This window comes from Gavialis gangeticus, unplaced genomic scaffold (assembly GCF_001723915.1).
Source record: "Gavialis gangeticus isolate Ggan-Ray unplaced genomic scaffold, GavGan_comp1, whole genome shotgun sequence".
Taxonomy (NCBI): domain Eukaryota; kingdom Metazoa; phylum Chordata; order Crocodylia; family Gavialidae; genus Gavialis; species Gavialis gangeticus.
This window is the reverse complement of record NW_017729001.1, coordinates 16,650,370-16,665,628: the sequence shown is the minus strand read 5'-3', so window position 1 is coordinate 16,665,628 and position 15,259 is coordinate 16,650,370. Positions and strand designations below refer to the sequence as shown.

The following is a 15,259-nucleotide window of genomic DNA, read 5'->3' as shown; positions in this document are numbered from 1 at the left end:
AAAAAAAAAAAAAAAAAAAAAAAGGGAAGAAAAAGAAAAGAACTTGCTTTATCTTTACCTTATGTCTAGTCCTAAAGCTAACCTTATTAAATTCTGATGCCAGTGTCTGTGCATTCCCAAATAAGGAAACAAATCCACACGGGATGATTTGGGTCCATCTATACCTGGTGAATTGTTTGAAACCTATCTTAAAAATACAATTTAAAAATATCTTTTGTTCTATAGGGTCTAGCCAGCATGCTTTCTGTACATGAAAAAGTATCCTACTAATCACTGAATTCTTTTAATGTGCCAATAAAGTAGTAGATAAAGGAGAACTGCTTGATGTAATTTTAGGGTTCTGAAAGACCTTTAACTAAGTCCTCTACACAAGAAGTTTCTAAAGAAACAAAGTGGATATGGGATGATGGACAAAACTTTATGATGAATCAAAAATTGGCTAGGAGAAAAAAAGCAAAGAATAGAATAAAATGTGCTGTTTTTCTCATGGAAACACTCAGTTCTTCTCACTAGGTCCCATGTAATTTACTGCATAAATAATTTGGAAAAGGGGGGCTAGTAGCAAAGTAGCTAAATTTGCAGGCAACAGTTACCTAATTGAATCAGAACCAGAGAAGACTGTGAAATTGAAACCCAGCCAAGCTGGGTAAATGGAGAAAACAACTCAAAATTTCATCTGCCATTAATAAATGCCAAATAATATATGTATATGCACCTGTATGTTTTTCATGATAATTTTTCAAGCTCTCTATTGTCAGTTTTATTCCCTTTCACCTCCTGTACTCCTGTCTACCCACCGATGCACCAGAGAAACCTACCTTTAAAAATATCTTGGAGGTGTTCGAAAGGAGGCTGGACGAGCACCTAATTGAGCTTGTTTGAGCCCAATAACCTCCTGCCCATGGCAGAGGACTGGACTTGATGATCTCATGGGTCCCTTCCGGTCCTTTAAGTCTATGATTCTGTGAAATCAACAATAATGAGACCAGTTTCTTTGTATAAATTCAGGTTGCATTGTCTGGTTGGACAGTTTTTCCTCACATGGAACAGTATCCATAACCCAGTTAAATAAAGTTTATTTACAAAAGTATTGAAGGCTTTACTTGCTGAGTCTTGTATTGGCTTAGTGGTCTGCACTCCAATTTTTCTTTTAAGCAGAGAATTAATTTGAACAAGCTGTATTTTGTACAGCCTGTACTTGCACAATGAAATTAGAAGTTTTCTCTGGGTTTGGTTTACTTTGCACCATTTTCAATGTTCAGGCAAGCCTAAGAATGGCCTTGCTGCTTGGCTAGAAAAACCTGGTGGGTAGGATTGGTGGTAATTTTGGAAACAGCTTGTGTAAATAATTTTTTGTTGTTGTTGTTTACTCATGCAGATTGAAGGATCAGAATTTAATTAAGGAAAATAAGCCCAAGGATATCCTGGAGAGTAGCAGTGACAGTGAGGAGAAGATTCCAATTGCTAAACCACTGTCAATACCCAAACGTAAACTAGAACTTGAGGGAGAAACAGTAGAAAAGAAGAAAAAAGGAAGGCCACGAAAAGATTCCAGACTTGTACCTGTGACTTTAACTGTTCAGGTGACTATGGTGTCAACAATGTAATTGTTATCTATAGTGATGACTCTTTGCAGTCTCTAATATTTATTTAATTTAAACAATCTCATGTTGTCCTTTGTTTTAGATTTAGCCAAGGTATGTTCAGGGAAGGACCAGAAGTATGAAGGTCCCTGAGAATGTTGCAGATGGTTCTCTTGCTTGCCTGCAAGACTTTAACATAAAGATGCATATAACATCACAGATCTTTGTGGTGTATACATACAACTATAGCACTTACCTACTAAATAGTACACAGAGTATTAGAATTAGATGCTGGACCTTTGCAACAGCAACAGATGTTTGCCACTTGATCAAAAAGAAAAAACTCCATTAGCTGTCAGTAATCTTTAGACTTGGTAGCAGTGACACAATTGAGACGTCTTGAGCAATTATGATCATCTATTCTATGGATGATGGTACAGAGCCGACAAACCTAGTGCATTACAGCAGTATGTCCCATCTTTATCTGGGACACAATAACTGTCTTTATTCCTAGTATTCAAAGGCTGACTTTTTGCCCTGAATCACATGAGGACTTCTGTTAGTTCACGTTGAAAATGTTAAAGGTGGCCCAGTACGTGAAGTAATGATCACATTTATGCTTGTTTGTTCTTTTTAAAAAAAATAGCTACTAGGGAGAACTCAGACCTAGTGTCTATGCAATTAGAAAAAAAAGATTTTGAACATTTGCAATAGGATTTTTGTGTACAATTAATCATTTGTAGAGGATTTGCTTTGGCAAACATAATCTGCATTATGGTATATTTGCACTGGAGAGCTTTAAAAAAATGCCAATCATGCTGTTATATTTGTCCTTAACATTCTATTGCTAAGTATTTTTTAACTGTTTAATTGTTTTTTGGGGTGATTGTTTTTTTTCAGTCCCCAGCTGCACTGGCCTCTGAGAAGGATGCTATTTGCATCTCTGCACCAGCATTAGCACTTAAACTGCCAACCCCAATCCCTCAGAAATCGTTTACATTGCAAGTAAGTGGGCAGCTGCAAACCCATCATTTTTAAAATGTTTACTTAAGTGGCTTTTCCCCATGTTCAAACGAGACTTGATTACTTTGTCAAAAGGACCCTTAAGATTCTCAATCTTCATTCTAAATTGAACAATTACACCGCTGTCTGTCGAAGTAGGAGGTCTATTCAACTCAGCTTTTTTGAGGGCTGATCTAGAGAGAGAGACACTTGGGAAAGTTAATGTGAATCAGGTAAAGTTGTGAAGTCAACATGCATAAGTTGAAGTGCTTTCCACTTCTGTGTGGTTGGTCTTGTTGTCGAGTAAAGTGGTTTTATTGTCCAGTGCAATGCTCATTAAACTTCAGTGACACCAGACTGCTTTCCTCCTGAATGAGAGTTTCCACATAGTGTTGAATGAGCTGTAAAATATGCATGTTCAGTTTCAGTCCTTTAGTTAGATTCATAGAAAATGAGGGTTGGAAGGAACCTCAGGAGGTCACCTAGTCCAACCCGCCTGCTCAAAGCAGGACCATACCCAATTACATCATGCCAGCCAAGGCTTTGTCTACCTGGTTGATTTGCTTAAACTTTCCAGCATGTTCTTATGTAAGACTTTCCCACTGACTTCTTCCTCCCTCTGCGCCCTACTACTGAAGACATCCCTACAGACTGTTCCCTCCCCAGGTTCCAGTATGTAACCCCATCCCCTGCTCCCTGTTGCTGGAGCCTCTTTGCTTCCCATCTGACCTGCCTGCACAGCTGATATGGCTTCTAAAACAGTCACCAGCTCCCTTCTTCCTTCAATTGGCTTTGGTGAGAAAAGAGGAAAAGTAACAGTAGTCACAGTCTGGGTCTAGGGCTTTCTCCTCATGTTTGTCACAACCAGATCTCTACAGTATTAAGTGAATAGCTGTATAATTCCTCAGAGACCTATGCGCAAAGTAGGAGGACATGCTCAGTGTCTGTTGGCTTGTGTTCCTATAAAATGCCTCATCTGTGTACTTGTATCACAAAAGTCTGGCTGTAGGCGCAGGAATTCTGGAAGGCTGGAGCAAAATTGGATCCAGCTACTGGAATTGCTGCCCAGGAGTTGGGGAAAAACAAGGCATAGAAAAATATAAACACTTTCTTTATCTATGTGTTCAAGATGTGCTGGAAGTATCACTGTGTCTTAGTCCTGAATGGTTCTATGTCTCTGCAGTCTTTCCCTTTTCAAAAAGTGTGGTTCTGTTCTGAGGCCATTTAAAAAAAAAAATGAAAATTTACCACTCTTGTTCCTTAATGTTTTCAGTACTAAATGCTGAAGTATTAACTGGGCCCCATTTTAAACCTACATAATTTTACAGTTCCTTGAGCTGTGTTCCTATACATAAAAAGATATACCTTGTTCTTTTGTAGGTAAGTTCAGATCCTTCCATGTACATTGAGGTAGAGAATGAAATGACCACAGTTGGAGGTTCAAAGCTGAGCAGGCTAAAGTGTAATCGTGAAGGGAAAGAATGGGAGACAGTCCTCACCAGTCGAATTCTCACTGCAGCTGGAAGCTGGTAAGAAAACTTGTTAAAGAAGCAGGTACTTCCAGATAATAAGGAACAGTCTTTTGGGCAAGGAGGTCTTTGGGGCTGTATTGTGACACCATTAAACATGTGGTTAGTGGTTACTGTATTCAGAGTGCCTTTGGAAAATTTTCAATGTGTTAATAAAGTACAACATATTTAGCATTTACATGTTCTTAGACAGCTTCTCTGAATTTTGCTACTTACTGATATACATTTCTTGAACATAGATACATTTTTCAAAATGTTCACTGAAGTGCACAGTTACAGTTCATGTCTGTCACTTACTTTTAGAAGGTTATATGATTGCTCAAGCATGCTACAAAATAGTCCTTAAAATTTCTCTTCCTGCTAACCCATTTTAGTCCATTGTTTTTCATCCTTCTTCCCCCTGCCACTGCACCTGTTCTGGGGGTATTGGCTTTCTCTGTGACTTGCGTTGATTTCTGCTGTTTAGCTTTGTCATTAGTTCTTTTTTAACCCTTTTACAATGCTTTAGTATTCAGTGTGGCACGGGGATAAATATAATATGATCTGTGTATAGTCCTGATGGAAGCCTTATCTTTCTGTTAGCTCTGAGAGTCCTGACCTAACCAGTATCCCCATTATGCAACTGTCAGACACCAAGTCTCTGCTTTAAATGTCTCCATTAAAGTGAACTAAAACATGAGAAGTAACAATTGCTTACTCAGTACTTCCAAAACAAAACTTAAAGGAACATAATAAATAGGTTCTTTTTTGGGGAGTAAAAGTGTCTTCTGAAATGTCTGCAGTTTCTCCTGCTTACTTGTCTCAAGTGTTACTGTTTAACTTCAACATCAGAAATTGAGTTTAAAATGTGTGTTCTTGTTGAGGTCAGAACTATGAGATACCCAAAAATTCATGTAAACCCTGTAATTACTCACATACCACACACACACCTTTTCCCCCATAACTAGCCCTGCAAAACTGGGGTGTGTATTTAAAGCGAGGAAGCTGTTTTTTGCTGGAATGGTGGCTGGCTTTCTGGTGGGCTTTTGACCACATGCAGGAGGGGTGGAGTCTGTTCTTCAGCATCACCTACTCTCTCATTTCAGCTCCACAGCTAAAGCTTTAACCCTGCCTCAACTACTGCCAAATTGGCTGACAGAGTCATAGCTTAGCTGCAGAATTTCAAGGAGACAGTAAGTGATGCCAAAAAATAGGCCATCTGCTCCATGCAACCAGCATTCAGTCATGGGAACTTTTTTTTGCATTCTGCCTTCCCAAAACAAAATGCCTGCCTGCCTAGGAAGTGTGTGGTACACAAGAAAATAGAGTAGTTTTAAACTGGGTTTCTGAATGGAACAAAGTAAACTCATGACGCTCTGACAAGGTTTACTTGGTTGCATTTGGAAGGTGCTGTATTTTTGTACAGTTACATCATTTTTTTAAAAATCTCTTAATTAGCCTAAGTGGGTTCAAAGGTCAGCCCAAGGTTTGGTTAGCATGGCTTGTGGTTTAGGCTACTCAAGACAAGTGCTAGTTACAAAACTATGTACAGCCTTCTTTGTTTTAAGCATGCCTTGTTTTCCATAACAGGAAGTTGCAAGCGCCTTGCCTTTCATATCCTTTATCCAACATTTAGACTAAAAGCATTCTTCAAAGCAGGCTAAAACAATGGTTCTGAAAAGCTAAAATAAATTTCCCTCCCTCGCTCTATTGAAGGAGAGTCTAAGCTCTCCTTTTTCCATGCTAGGGCTCCTTTGCTGGCATAACAATTGTCCAACACACTTATATTTGAAGGATACATTTGGGTTTTAACAACAGGGCTTTTCAATCTTCTTTTAATTAATTTTGTCATTTAGAAATTCTGTATTTCCACCCTTTCCAAGGATCAGGCCTGAGAGAGCACAGCATCCTCATTCCACTTTCTCTGCTAGGCCTGGGTATAAAAATAATGTGTCTAAAAAGCCCAGTAGGATTGAAGGGCTAGCTTTGTTAATCAGCCGTTTCCTCTCTTTCCCACTAATATGTGATATTAACCTCCATCCTGAGTGGGGAAGAGACTTGAATTTAAAACTCAAAACCACATTTTTCCGTTTTGTTTTCTTCTTTCTCTTTTACCTTTGCTGTGTAACTATCATCAATAACCTAAGGGGTCCATTCAGTTTATGCAGCTTTCAGTTTTACTGAATCCCAGTGTTTTCTGTTGATCCTTTTCAGTGACATTGTGAGCGTAGCCTGTGAAAAGCGGACCTTGTCAGTATTTTCAGCTTGTGGTCGTCGTCTTCTTCCACCTATAATGTTGCATTCGCCCATCTCCACCCTCCATTGCACAGGTCCTTATATAATGGCTCTCACCACTGCTGCTACGCTCTCTGTGTGGTGAGTACCAAATCGGCTGCCGTGGCAAACAATGGTCATTGGCTGCCTGCGATTTCTTAGCCTGTTACTTCTATTCAATGAATGTGAGAGATTGTTTTGATCAGTGGTTGGGTTGGTGACTTGTTGTGTTGCTGCTTCAGGTCAGTTTAGATTTGGATCCAGCGTTTTTTTGTGGACATGAAATCACCCAAAGGACCCATTGTGCAAGACTTGAGCCCTCTTGGTTTCCTTTTAAGGGCTTAAATGGCACTCTGCATGGGTGAAAAATCCATCCTGAAAAGCACATAATTTATTATATCCAAGGGTCATTAGTTTGAGCAACTTTCTAGGTCAGGGTGATTGTACATGTTGGAGGTAAAGTAAGTAAAATACAAATGATTCAAGTTCTCCCTTTCATTAAACCAACATTGGAAGGAGCATTATGATTTGTGGTTTAGCAGTTCAAGTGTGGGTTTCAGGAGTTGGTAGGTTAATTTCCAAGGTCCTTTGATTTGCTGTTTGATTTTGGGCCACTCAGTCTCTATGCACCTTAATCTACTTATTTGTAAAAAGGGGCAAATAAGTCATACTTATCTCAGAATGTTGCATCGCTTAATGTTGGCCAAGTATGAGGAGATTTTTCTGGTGAAAGGAGCCACAGAAGCACAAATCATTCTAACTGTATAACATATAGCTCTGCCACCTTAATTAGTTAACATCCTGATAAAAATGATTAAAACAATTCTGGGAAGTGATTTGTTATATGATTGGGAGTATTTCATTTGTTTTTAAAGTGTAGATTTTTCCTTTTGTATCTCTCTGCAGGGATGTTCATAAACAGTTAGCGGTTGTTAAAGATGAGTCTCTGCAAATATTATTATCAGGTAACAAAAGGGTACATTTACTTACTGTCCTGAGTCTTGTAGCTGTCCTGCAATATGTAGACCCTTTAATGAAACGTTAAAATTCTGCTGAGCCCTAGAAAGCAAGAACAGTGGGTTTTTGTTTTTATGTAGTGGTGGGTGTTAAATGGAAGTAACTGGGTAACGTTGTATTATGGCAGAAATAATCGAGGATGCTGAAATTTACTCCATTCTGGTTCATTTGTAAATGTGCAAATGCAGTGTTGTGGGGTTAGTATGAAATACTTTCTAATCCTGTATTTAAATCCACTTAGTATTAGAGTCCCTTTCATATACAGTTAAGTATAGTACAACTTAATAATGGATAAAAGACTTAAAGATCATCTTAAATTTAAGATTTAAAAACTCTTATGTCCCTGCCCATATTTAGCAAAGGAAGAAAATTAACATTTCAGTGTACACACGTGAACACATTTTAATATCAACTGTATCAATCAAAGTTAAAAATGTCTGTCCGTGTGTGTAGTATAGAATGCAAATAATCTTCATGTATAGTCACATCTGATCAGTCAGCCATGTACTCAAAAAGACTGTAGGATCAGGATATGCTGAAAAGCAGGAAAAAAGGTCCATTACCTCTTTTTATAGCACATTTTTCCAAGCATACTTTATTAGAAGATTGGCTTGAAGATGAAATGAAGCTGAAAGCTTTCTCCTGAGAAATAATAAACTTAAGTAACAGTGTGAATATTCAACCGTAACATACTGTAAATATATATTTCCTTGTAATTAGTGTTTATGTATCTTGTACCTTCCCAAGATAATATCATGACAGTTGCAAAAGAATGATGCATGTTACATTACACTGGCCTCAGTCTGCCTGTGGCATGCTGCGTGCATTCTGTGAGTCCATTCCTTTCATTGCCTCAGTTTCCCCTCCAGAAAAAATGGGCACATGATATTGCTTCTTTTATCAATAGAACTATTGTGAGGATTCATCAGTGGCATTACAGACCTCTGAATATACAATATTCTAAATGTTATATAATAATTAGCACAAAGGAATCGTGTGTTCTGATTTGATCTATAGGAAGTGATGCAACAGTCTCTCAAATCTTGTTGACTCAGCATGGTATACCAGTAATGAGCATGTCTGATGGAAAGGCATATTGTTTTAATCCTTCTCTATCTACATGGTAAGTTACACATTCTTTCCTATTTTATAAAGCTTTCTGTGTTGACATGGTATCTCTTCTGATTTACTGCCACTTCAACCTGTACTTGAAACTAAGCCAAGCAGGAAAGAGACTAGGCTTGTGTGTTGCTTTGCTCCCACTGCCCCAGTATGCGAATGGCTGGGCCAGTCCTGTTATATTTTTATTATTAAGTGTTGTTTAAAGTATGCAGCTTAGGCCTGTAACTTTCAAGGCTTTTGTTTCCTTGCTATTTTTTCCTAATGACTACATGCATGTTCTGGTTAGTTATTTTAGGGTTTAACTGCCAGGCATCTGGCAATGATATAAAATAGTCTTTTCTTTTTTAGTCATGTTTTTGAATGTGAAAGATTAGTTATTGGGAAATTAGTTTGAAAAAGCTTTCAGGAAGTTTTAGAGTTCTGCTGGGTTTGTATGGGAATTTGTGTTTGTAATGCTGTGGTCTGTCTCACCCCCCTGCTCTCCCATTTAAACAAATTGAAAAAACATGCTCAGAATATCTCACTTTTACTGCCTGGCATCAGTCTGTCTGTGTCCCAGGCCAATGAGGAAGGGAAGATAAAATTTCAGCCATTCTCCAACTTTTCCATCGTGTTGCTATTTTTCACATCATCAGAATGATATAAAAGAAAGTTTCTTTTAGTTGCTAGCTCAAAATAACTATGGTAAGCAATCAAGATTAGTGTAAATGCTGGTGTCCTTTTACATCTGAGCTGTCTGATAAACCTAAAATTGGTCTTCATTTGAGCAACCCGTTCCCTTACCTGTCAAGTTCAGGAAGATTATACCCTTGATTAGGTGTGGGAAATGCCAGCTCTAGCTGTCAAATCTCTAGGCATCCTTACATTCTGAGAGGAGAGTGTAAGTGAATGGGTGAACAGCAGTACAAGAGTGGGGTTCAACTGTGCAGAGAATCAAGACTTAGAATAAACTTATAGGTAATGACTTCCTTGTGAAACTGTTCCATACAGTCTTGGTTTTGGGGACCCATCTTGGTTTTCAGTATACCAGTTACAAGTAAGGTGACCTATAAAACATGCCCATGAATAGTCTTCTGCTTTTGTCAGAGCATGTGCTAAGCACTGCTTACATTACTTGAATCCTATGAATTATTGGTGTGATCATTTGTATGAAAAGAGTGAATAGTATTTGACCCAAAGTCTTGGACACCAGTATTTTGGTTCCTGGGATTCTTTACTAGAAAAAGAACCTTAAGGACATGTAATTGTGAAAACACAAATTTAGTTTTAAGGCAGAACAGAATAAAATCCTTTTGTCAGCAGAAGTACCACATACTCTGTTTTAACATGTTTGTTGTATTTGTTTCCCAGGAATCTTGTCTCCGACAAACAGGATTCACTAGCACAATGCGCAGACTTCAGGAATAGTTTACCGTCCCAGGAAGCCATGTTGTGTTCAGGACCCTTAGCAGTAATACAGGGACGAACATCAAAGTATGCACTTACACTTTTTATTCATCTTCACATATTAGCCCAATGTTTTTTTCTTCCTTTTGGAAATAAGGTTGGGAGAGGGCACTAATCTGACTGTGAGGTTAGTAAAGTGAGTGATTTTAAAGTCTTACACCTTGATAACTTATAATTTAATTTAGTTCAGAGAATGCTTTGAGCAGTATAAAGGAGGCTACACACTTCCATTAATACTTCTGCTTCTGGCTCTTTCTTACATGATGGTGCAGTGTTTAATATTAATGTATTTAGCTCACTTATTTAACATGATCTTTTTAAGTATTTTGAAGAAGGTTGCATGATTAGTCATTGTTGCATATTCTTAACTTTTGAAGACATCAGAACAAGCAGGAGGGCATAGCAAGAACAAGCAGGAGGCTTCTACAGGCAGTTCAATGTCTTATTTCTCTTGCATGTGAACTGGCTTTTCCAAGCCTTCCTGCCTCTCCTAGATCTGTTTCCTGCATTTCATACTCCTTCTTAAAATATATATGCTCAAGAAAATTGTTATTTGAGACAAGTGTTTAGGAATGCAAATAACTTGTATGGTTTTTGTTGGTTTGTTTACAAAAATCAAATGACCAGATGACCAAATCACTTGGCTTAGATCGGGGTGGGCAAAATGCGGCCCGTGGGCTGGATGCAGCCTGCCAGGCCATTCTATCTGGCCCCCAGGCCCCTAAAATTTTAGAAAATTAATATTTATCTGCCCCTGGTGGCTTGTCACGCGGCCCTCAATGGCTTGCCAAAACTCAGTAAGTAGCTCTCCGCCCAAAATAATTGCCCGCCCCTGGCTTAGATATTCAGGGTGGGACAAGAAGGGAGAATCCCAAATGGGGAGAAAAGGGAGAAGGGAAAGAATCACAAAGGACAAAGAAGGCTAAAGCTGAGCAGTTGAGAGTTGCAGCAATGGGAGAGAGATTGACTGTGGGGAAAGGAGTGATCAGTGGCTACATAACAAAATCCAGAGACCTGTTTCTGCTGAGGTGAATGATGACCCCAGGATGCTGCAAAGACTCGATTGTTGCTGGTCCCATTGTAGAAATTGGGATGGGGGAGAGGGGTACCACTGAGCCTGGTGTTCCTGGAGAACCAGTTTGGGTCCTTTTGGAGTGAGGTAGCCAGGTCTAGAAGGTGATTTTCCATTTTTGCCCATGTAGAGAAAGTCTTAACATAGTCATTTTGCCAGTTGGAGCAGTACTACTGTTGCTGCTGGAAGCCCAGACTTGTAAAGCACTAGATTCCTTTGACATGTGAAGCCTGGAAGAATAGTGTCTGGAGTGTGGTTTTTTGCCATGCTGACAACTGACTTTATTTATATTATGCTAAATCCTCTTCCGTTTTGTAGTTCAGGAAGGCAAGCTGCAAGATTGTTCTCCATGCCTCATTTAGTACAACAAGAAACAACACTTGCTTACTTGGAGAATCAGATAGCAGTGGCACTTACGTTACAATCCAGTCATGAATATCGCCATTGGCTCCTTATCTATGCACGGTACCTAGTTAATGAAGGTGAGGTCTGTTTTACATTGTGGCTTCTGCGCAGATCTGATTGATTGTTCTTAGCTCCCTTGTTCTTGTCATGTATGCATGATTATTCATAATATCCTCATTTGACAGTTGGCTTCAGATATCTGTGCTAATAAAGTTAGTATTTTTCACTGAATTTGCTTCCTAAGTGCTTCACCATCCTGAAGAATCTTAGAGTGGTATAAGTACTGTATTTTTTCATGTACCACATGCCCCTAGACAAAGCGCACACCTTGTTTTGGGAAGGAAGAACGAAGAGAAAAAAGATCTTTCCAGTCATAGCTGAATCCTAGCCACATAGAGCAGGGATGGAGTCCGCTCCTCAGCACCACTCACTCCTTGCAGTGCAAGCTTTAACCTTGTCATGGCCACTGCCAAATTCTTCTACGTTTTAGATCTTCATGTCAAGTTCTGTTTTTTCTAGTTTTGTTGAAAGATTTTTTTGGTAAGGATTTGGAAGCATACTTATTGAATATGCTCATGCCGTAACTCGGGAGGCAGAGATGTTTGGGTTTATGACAAAGGCATCCTTCCCCAAGCTGCTTTGACTATTAGCCTTAAATGTGTGTTAATAAAAATGAAACAAAACTACTTTAACCAGTTGGACCCAAAATTCCTTTCCTGTCTTAGTTTCTCAACTTTAAGTCTTTTTACTTTTGTAATAGTTTCATTGAAAATAGTTTTCCTATTATCAGAGTCAACCAGGTGAAAATTTCTAGAGGGGGGAGTGCTGTTACAATTGGTCATAATATAGTAATTAACTATTCCTTTTCTTGCTGCGGGTCAGGCTTAGGAAGACTTTTTATGGCTATCTTTAAATATGAAAGCTTTTTGAAATCTAGAATAGATCCATTTGCTGATGTTTCTCCACTCTTTTAGTTCTGAAAGAATACTTTCTGCTTGCAGATGTTCCATTGATCGGTCTGTTTTGACATCTTTTCAAGGTGTTGTGAGTGACACACAACATTAGCATTTTTAGGTGTCCAAACATATTTCACAAGATAAACTCAGAAATTTCAAACAGGATTTCATACTGTCAAAAACATTCGGATTGTTCGCTGTCTTTCTAAGTTGTTTGCAACAGGAGAATTACTCTATTATTTTTCTTTAGTCAAAAAATGAATAAAAACTGAGAGCTGACATTTTCTGAGGGGTTTCTCGAGTCTATTGAGGGTACCTCAAGCCTGTCAAGGAGTGCCTCAATTCTAAAAAGGATCTTCCAAGGTCCCTTCCAGCCCCTTACAATCTGTGATTCTATAAGAACTATTGGTTTCCATGCTTAAAACTTGAATTAAGACCGATATGTTGTCTAGTGGTTACAGTTTAACTTTTAGTAATGACTTGATTTCAGGGTTTGAATATCGTTTGCGGGAATTATGCAAGGATCTACTGGGTCCAGTCCATTACTCAGCTGGAAGTCAGTGGGAATCAACAGTAGTGGTAAGTGCTGATATCAGTGTTAACAAAGAGGTTTCTTTGTATATAAAAAGACTAATTTCTTTTGATAACTTTGAAAAAACCGTTGCTAAAGCTGAGAACCCAATGTGCAATCTACCCTTAGAAGTGCTTCTGTGGGGTAATTTTATTGAGCTCTTAAACCAGAAGTTAGTTACTGAAGCAATTTTTCAGTGTGTTGACAACTCAGGTTTAAAAATACAATGGGAGTTTTCACTTTAATTTAACTACAATAAACTCTGGTTAATTCACCCCTCCAGGGCAGATGCAAATAATGGTGAATTATCCATTGGTGTCCATTATCAGGAGGTAATAATTGCAGAGGGGTGCTGGTTGAGAATCAGAAAAATGAAGAATCATCCCACAGGTGAACTAACCAGAACTGACCATTTTGTTTCTGAAGCTGTGCTAACATAGTAATGATTTGCGAGCAAAGAAGATGGAACAAATCAAGCATCACCCAGGCACTGTTTCTTAAGAAAGATGAAATGTCTGTCCTTAATGACGTAATGTAGTGTAATTTTTAAAAAGTTGGGAACATTAATAGCCCTCAGAGATGCAAATATAGTTGAAACTAAATGTCAAGTAAACAACCAATCTTTAAACACTTGAATGGCTGTGAAATCCCTTCCATTCTCTCTCTAATCCATCATTTCCCTTACCTAAATAGTAATGCCCTTGGGGAGATCCTGGTCTTTATTCTGTCTGGTATTGTGTTATCTAAGCAACCTAGTAAATGGGAAGGGGTGCAGCCTGTGTTTTCCATTCACCAATCATATATTTGAAGGGCTGCCATGTCAATGAAGCATCTGCCTTTTAATAAAACATAAATGTTCTATCACTGCACAGAAGCTATAGTAGGATTGCTAATGTACTTTCCCCAAGGCGTTCTTTTTCTCTTGGTATCTCATCAAAGCAGCTGGATGACCTTAAATTAGCAGTTCTCTCAGTCAAAGTGTGAATCCACTAATCTTAAATGACTGTTATATCAAGGGCCTGTGCTTATGACCTGAAGTACACATGAAAATCCTATTAATGTTTTTTGTGCAGGGTTTACGAAAGAGAGAGCTGCTGAAAGAACTTCTTCCTGTCATTGGACAGAACCTTCGTTTCCAGAGGCTTTTCACAGAATATCAAGAACAGCTAGACATCTTGAGAGACAAATAGCATTCTCCAAGATTTTCCCTGAAGAATCTGGTCTGAGAGAAACTGCTGAAAAGCATTAACCAGAGACAGACAGAAGAGGAGAGCGCCCAGTTGGAATGGGGCACTCCTAATAAGGGCCGTACCGGAAGGGTTCCCAGTGTTTTGTGAATGATCTGCTTTTATTTCTGAAGAAACCCATAAGTGGATATGTGGAAATACGTGGATGAGCTGGACCGTTTTCCAAGTGGAACTTGACCGTCAAAGCGGTGGCCTATATTCCTACAGGGAGTTGTGGATTTGTACTTGCGGGGTCCTTTTGGGTCTGACTCTCGTTACAATATCAAGGAGGCTAGCTGAGAACTGTTTGTGGGGTTTCTTGTATGTCCTGTGAAAAGCACAGTACTTCAGAGTACACTGAACAGCATATTTAACCCTGTTTAGGGTTTTTGCCCAAGGATTTATTGAGGCTCAGCACTATATTGAGTTAGATGATGAGCCACAAAAAAAAAGAAATTTCATAAAATATTAATGTATTATGCAGCCAATAGACTCTTACCTGTGAATACAATGATAATAAGAGGCTGGTCTAACACATGGACTATTTTTGTACTAGAATTTGCTAACTTGTAATAAGAAATTTTATTTGGCCAATAATCAGGATATCCCTGCAAGTCACCTTGCAGGAAATGTAACTCTAATTATGACAGCTGTGTCGAAAAATAATTGTACCAAAATTAACATGTCATCATCTGGTTTTTAATTTTTAAATGTTTGTAAAAGACATTTTTGGGGGAGGGAGGGAATAAAAAGGGTGGCTTTTTTTTGTAAGTACCAAAATAAATGAACATTGCATTGGTTAAAAAAGATGGTCTTGCTCTGGATATTCATATGCTGCTTATAGTAGCAGTATAGCATTACTAATGCAGGCTGAATTGTGTTAAATGTACATGGAAATCAATATGGAGTAAGCATGCATCTGGCCAGTACTGAAGAAGGATTTTGTTCAGTGAGCTAGACCTCTTTTTTGGACCTACTGCCTTAGGCTTCTAGACTGAACTATGTCTTCACTAGCATGTTTCTTCACATAACTTAGTATTGTAATGCCACTGGTGCAACTCCACATGTGGTAGTGGC

General features: G+C 38.6%; 1 protein-coding gene across 1 annotated transcript in view; it reads left to right on the top strand.

Annotated features, from left to right (window-relative positions):
• The window catches only part of LOC109290447 (protein HIRA), an 80,886-nt gene extending 65,897 nt beyond the window's left edge, over positions 1-14,989 (top strand). The window contains exons 16-25 of the mRNA XM_019506955.1: positions 1,379-1,583; positions 2,484-2,588; positions 3,966-4,114; positions 6,308-6,469; positions 7,274-7,332; positions 8,402-8,507; positions 9,857-9,979; positions 11,343-11,506; positions 12,876-12,964; positions 14,030-14,989. Coding sequence (XP_019362500.1) covers positions 1,379-1,583; positions 2,484-2,588; positions 3,966-4,114; positions 6,308-6,469; positions 7,274-7,332; positions 8,402-8,507; positions 9,857-9,979; positions 11,343-11,506; positions 12,876-12,964; positions 14,030-14,146 — 1,279 coding nt within the window. The 3' untranslated portion in view covers positions 14,147-14,989. The remainder of the gene's footprint in view (positions 1-1,378; positions 1,584-2,483; positions 2,589-3,965; positions 4,115-6,307; positions 6,470-7,273; positions 7,333-8,401; positions 8,508-9,856; positions 9,980-11,342; positions 11,507-12,875; positions 12,965-14,029) is intronic.
• Positions 14,990-15,259: the final 270 nt, after the last annotated feature.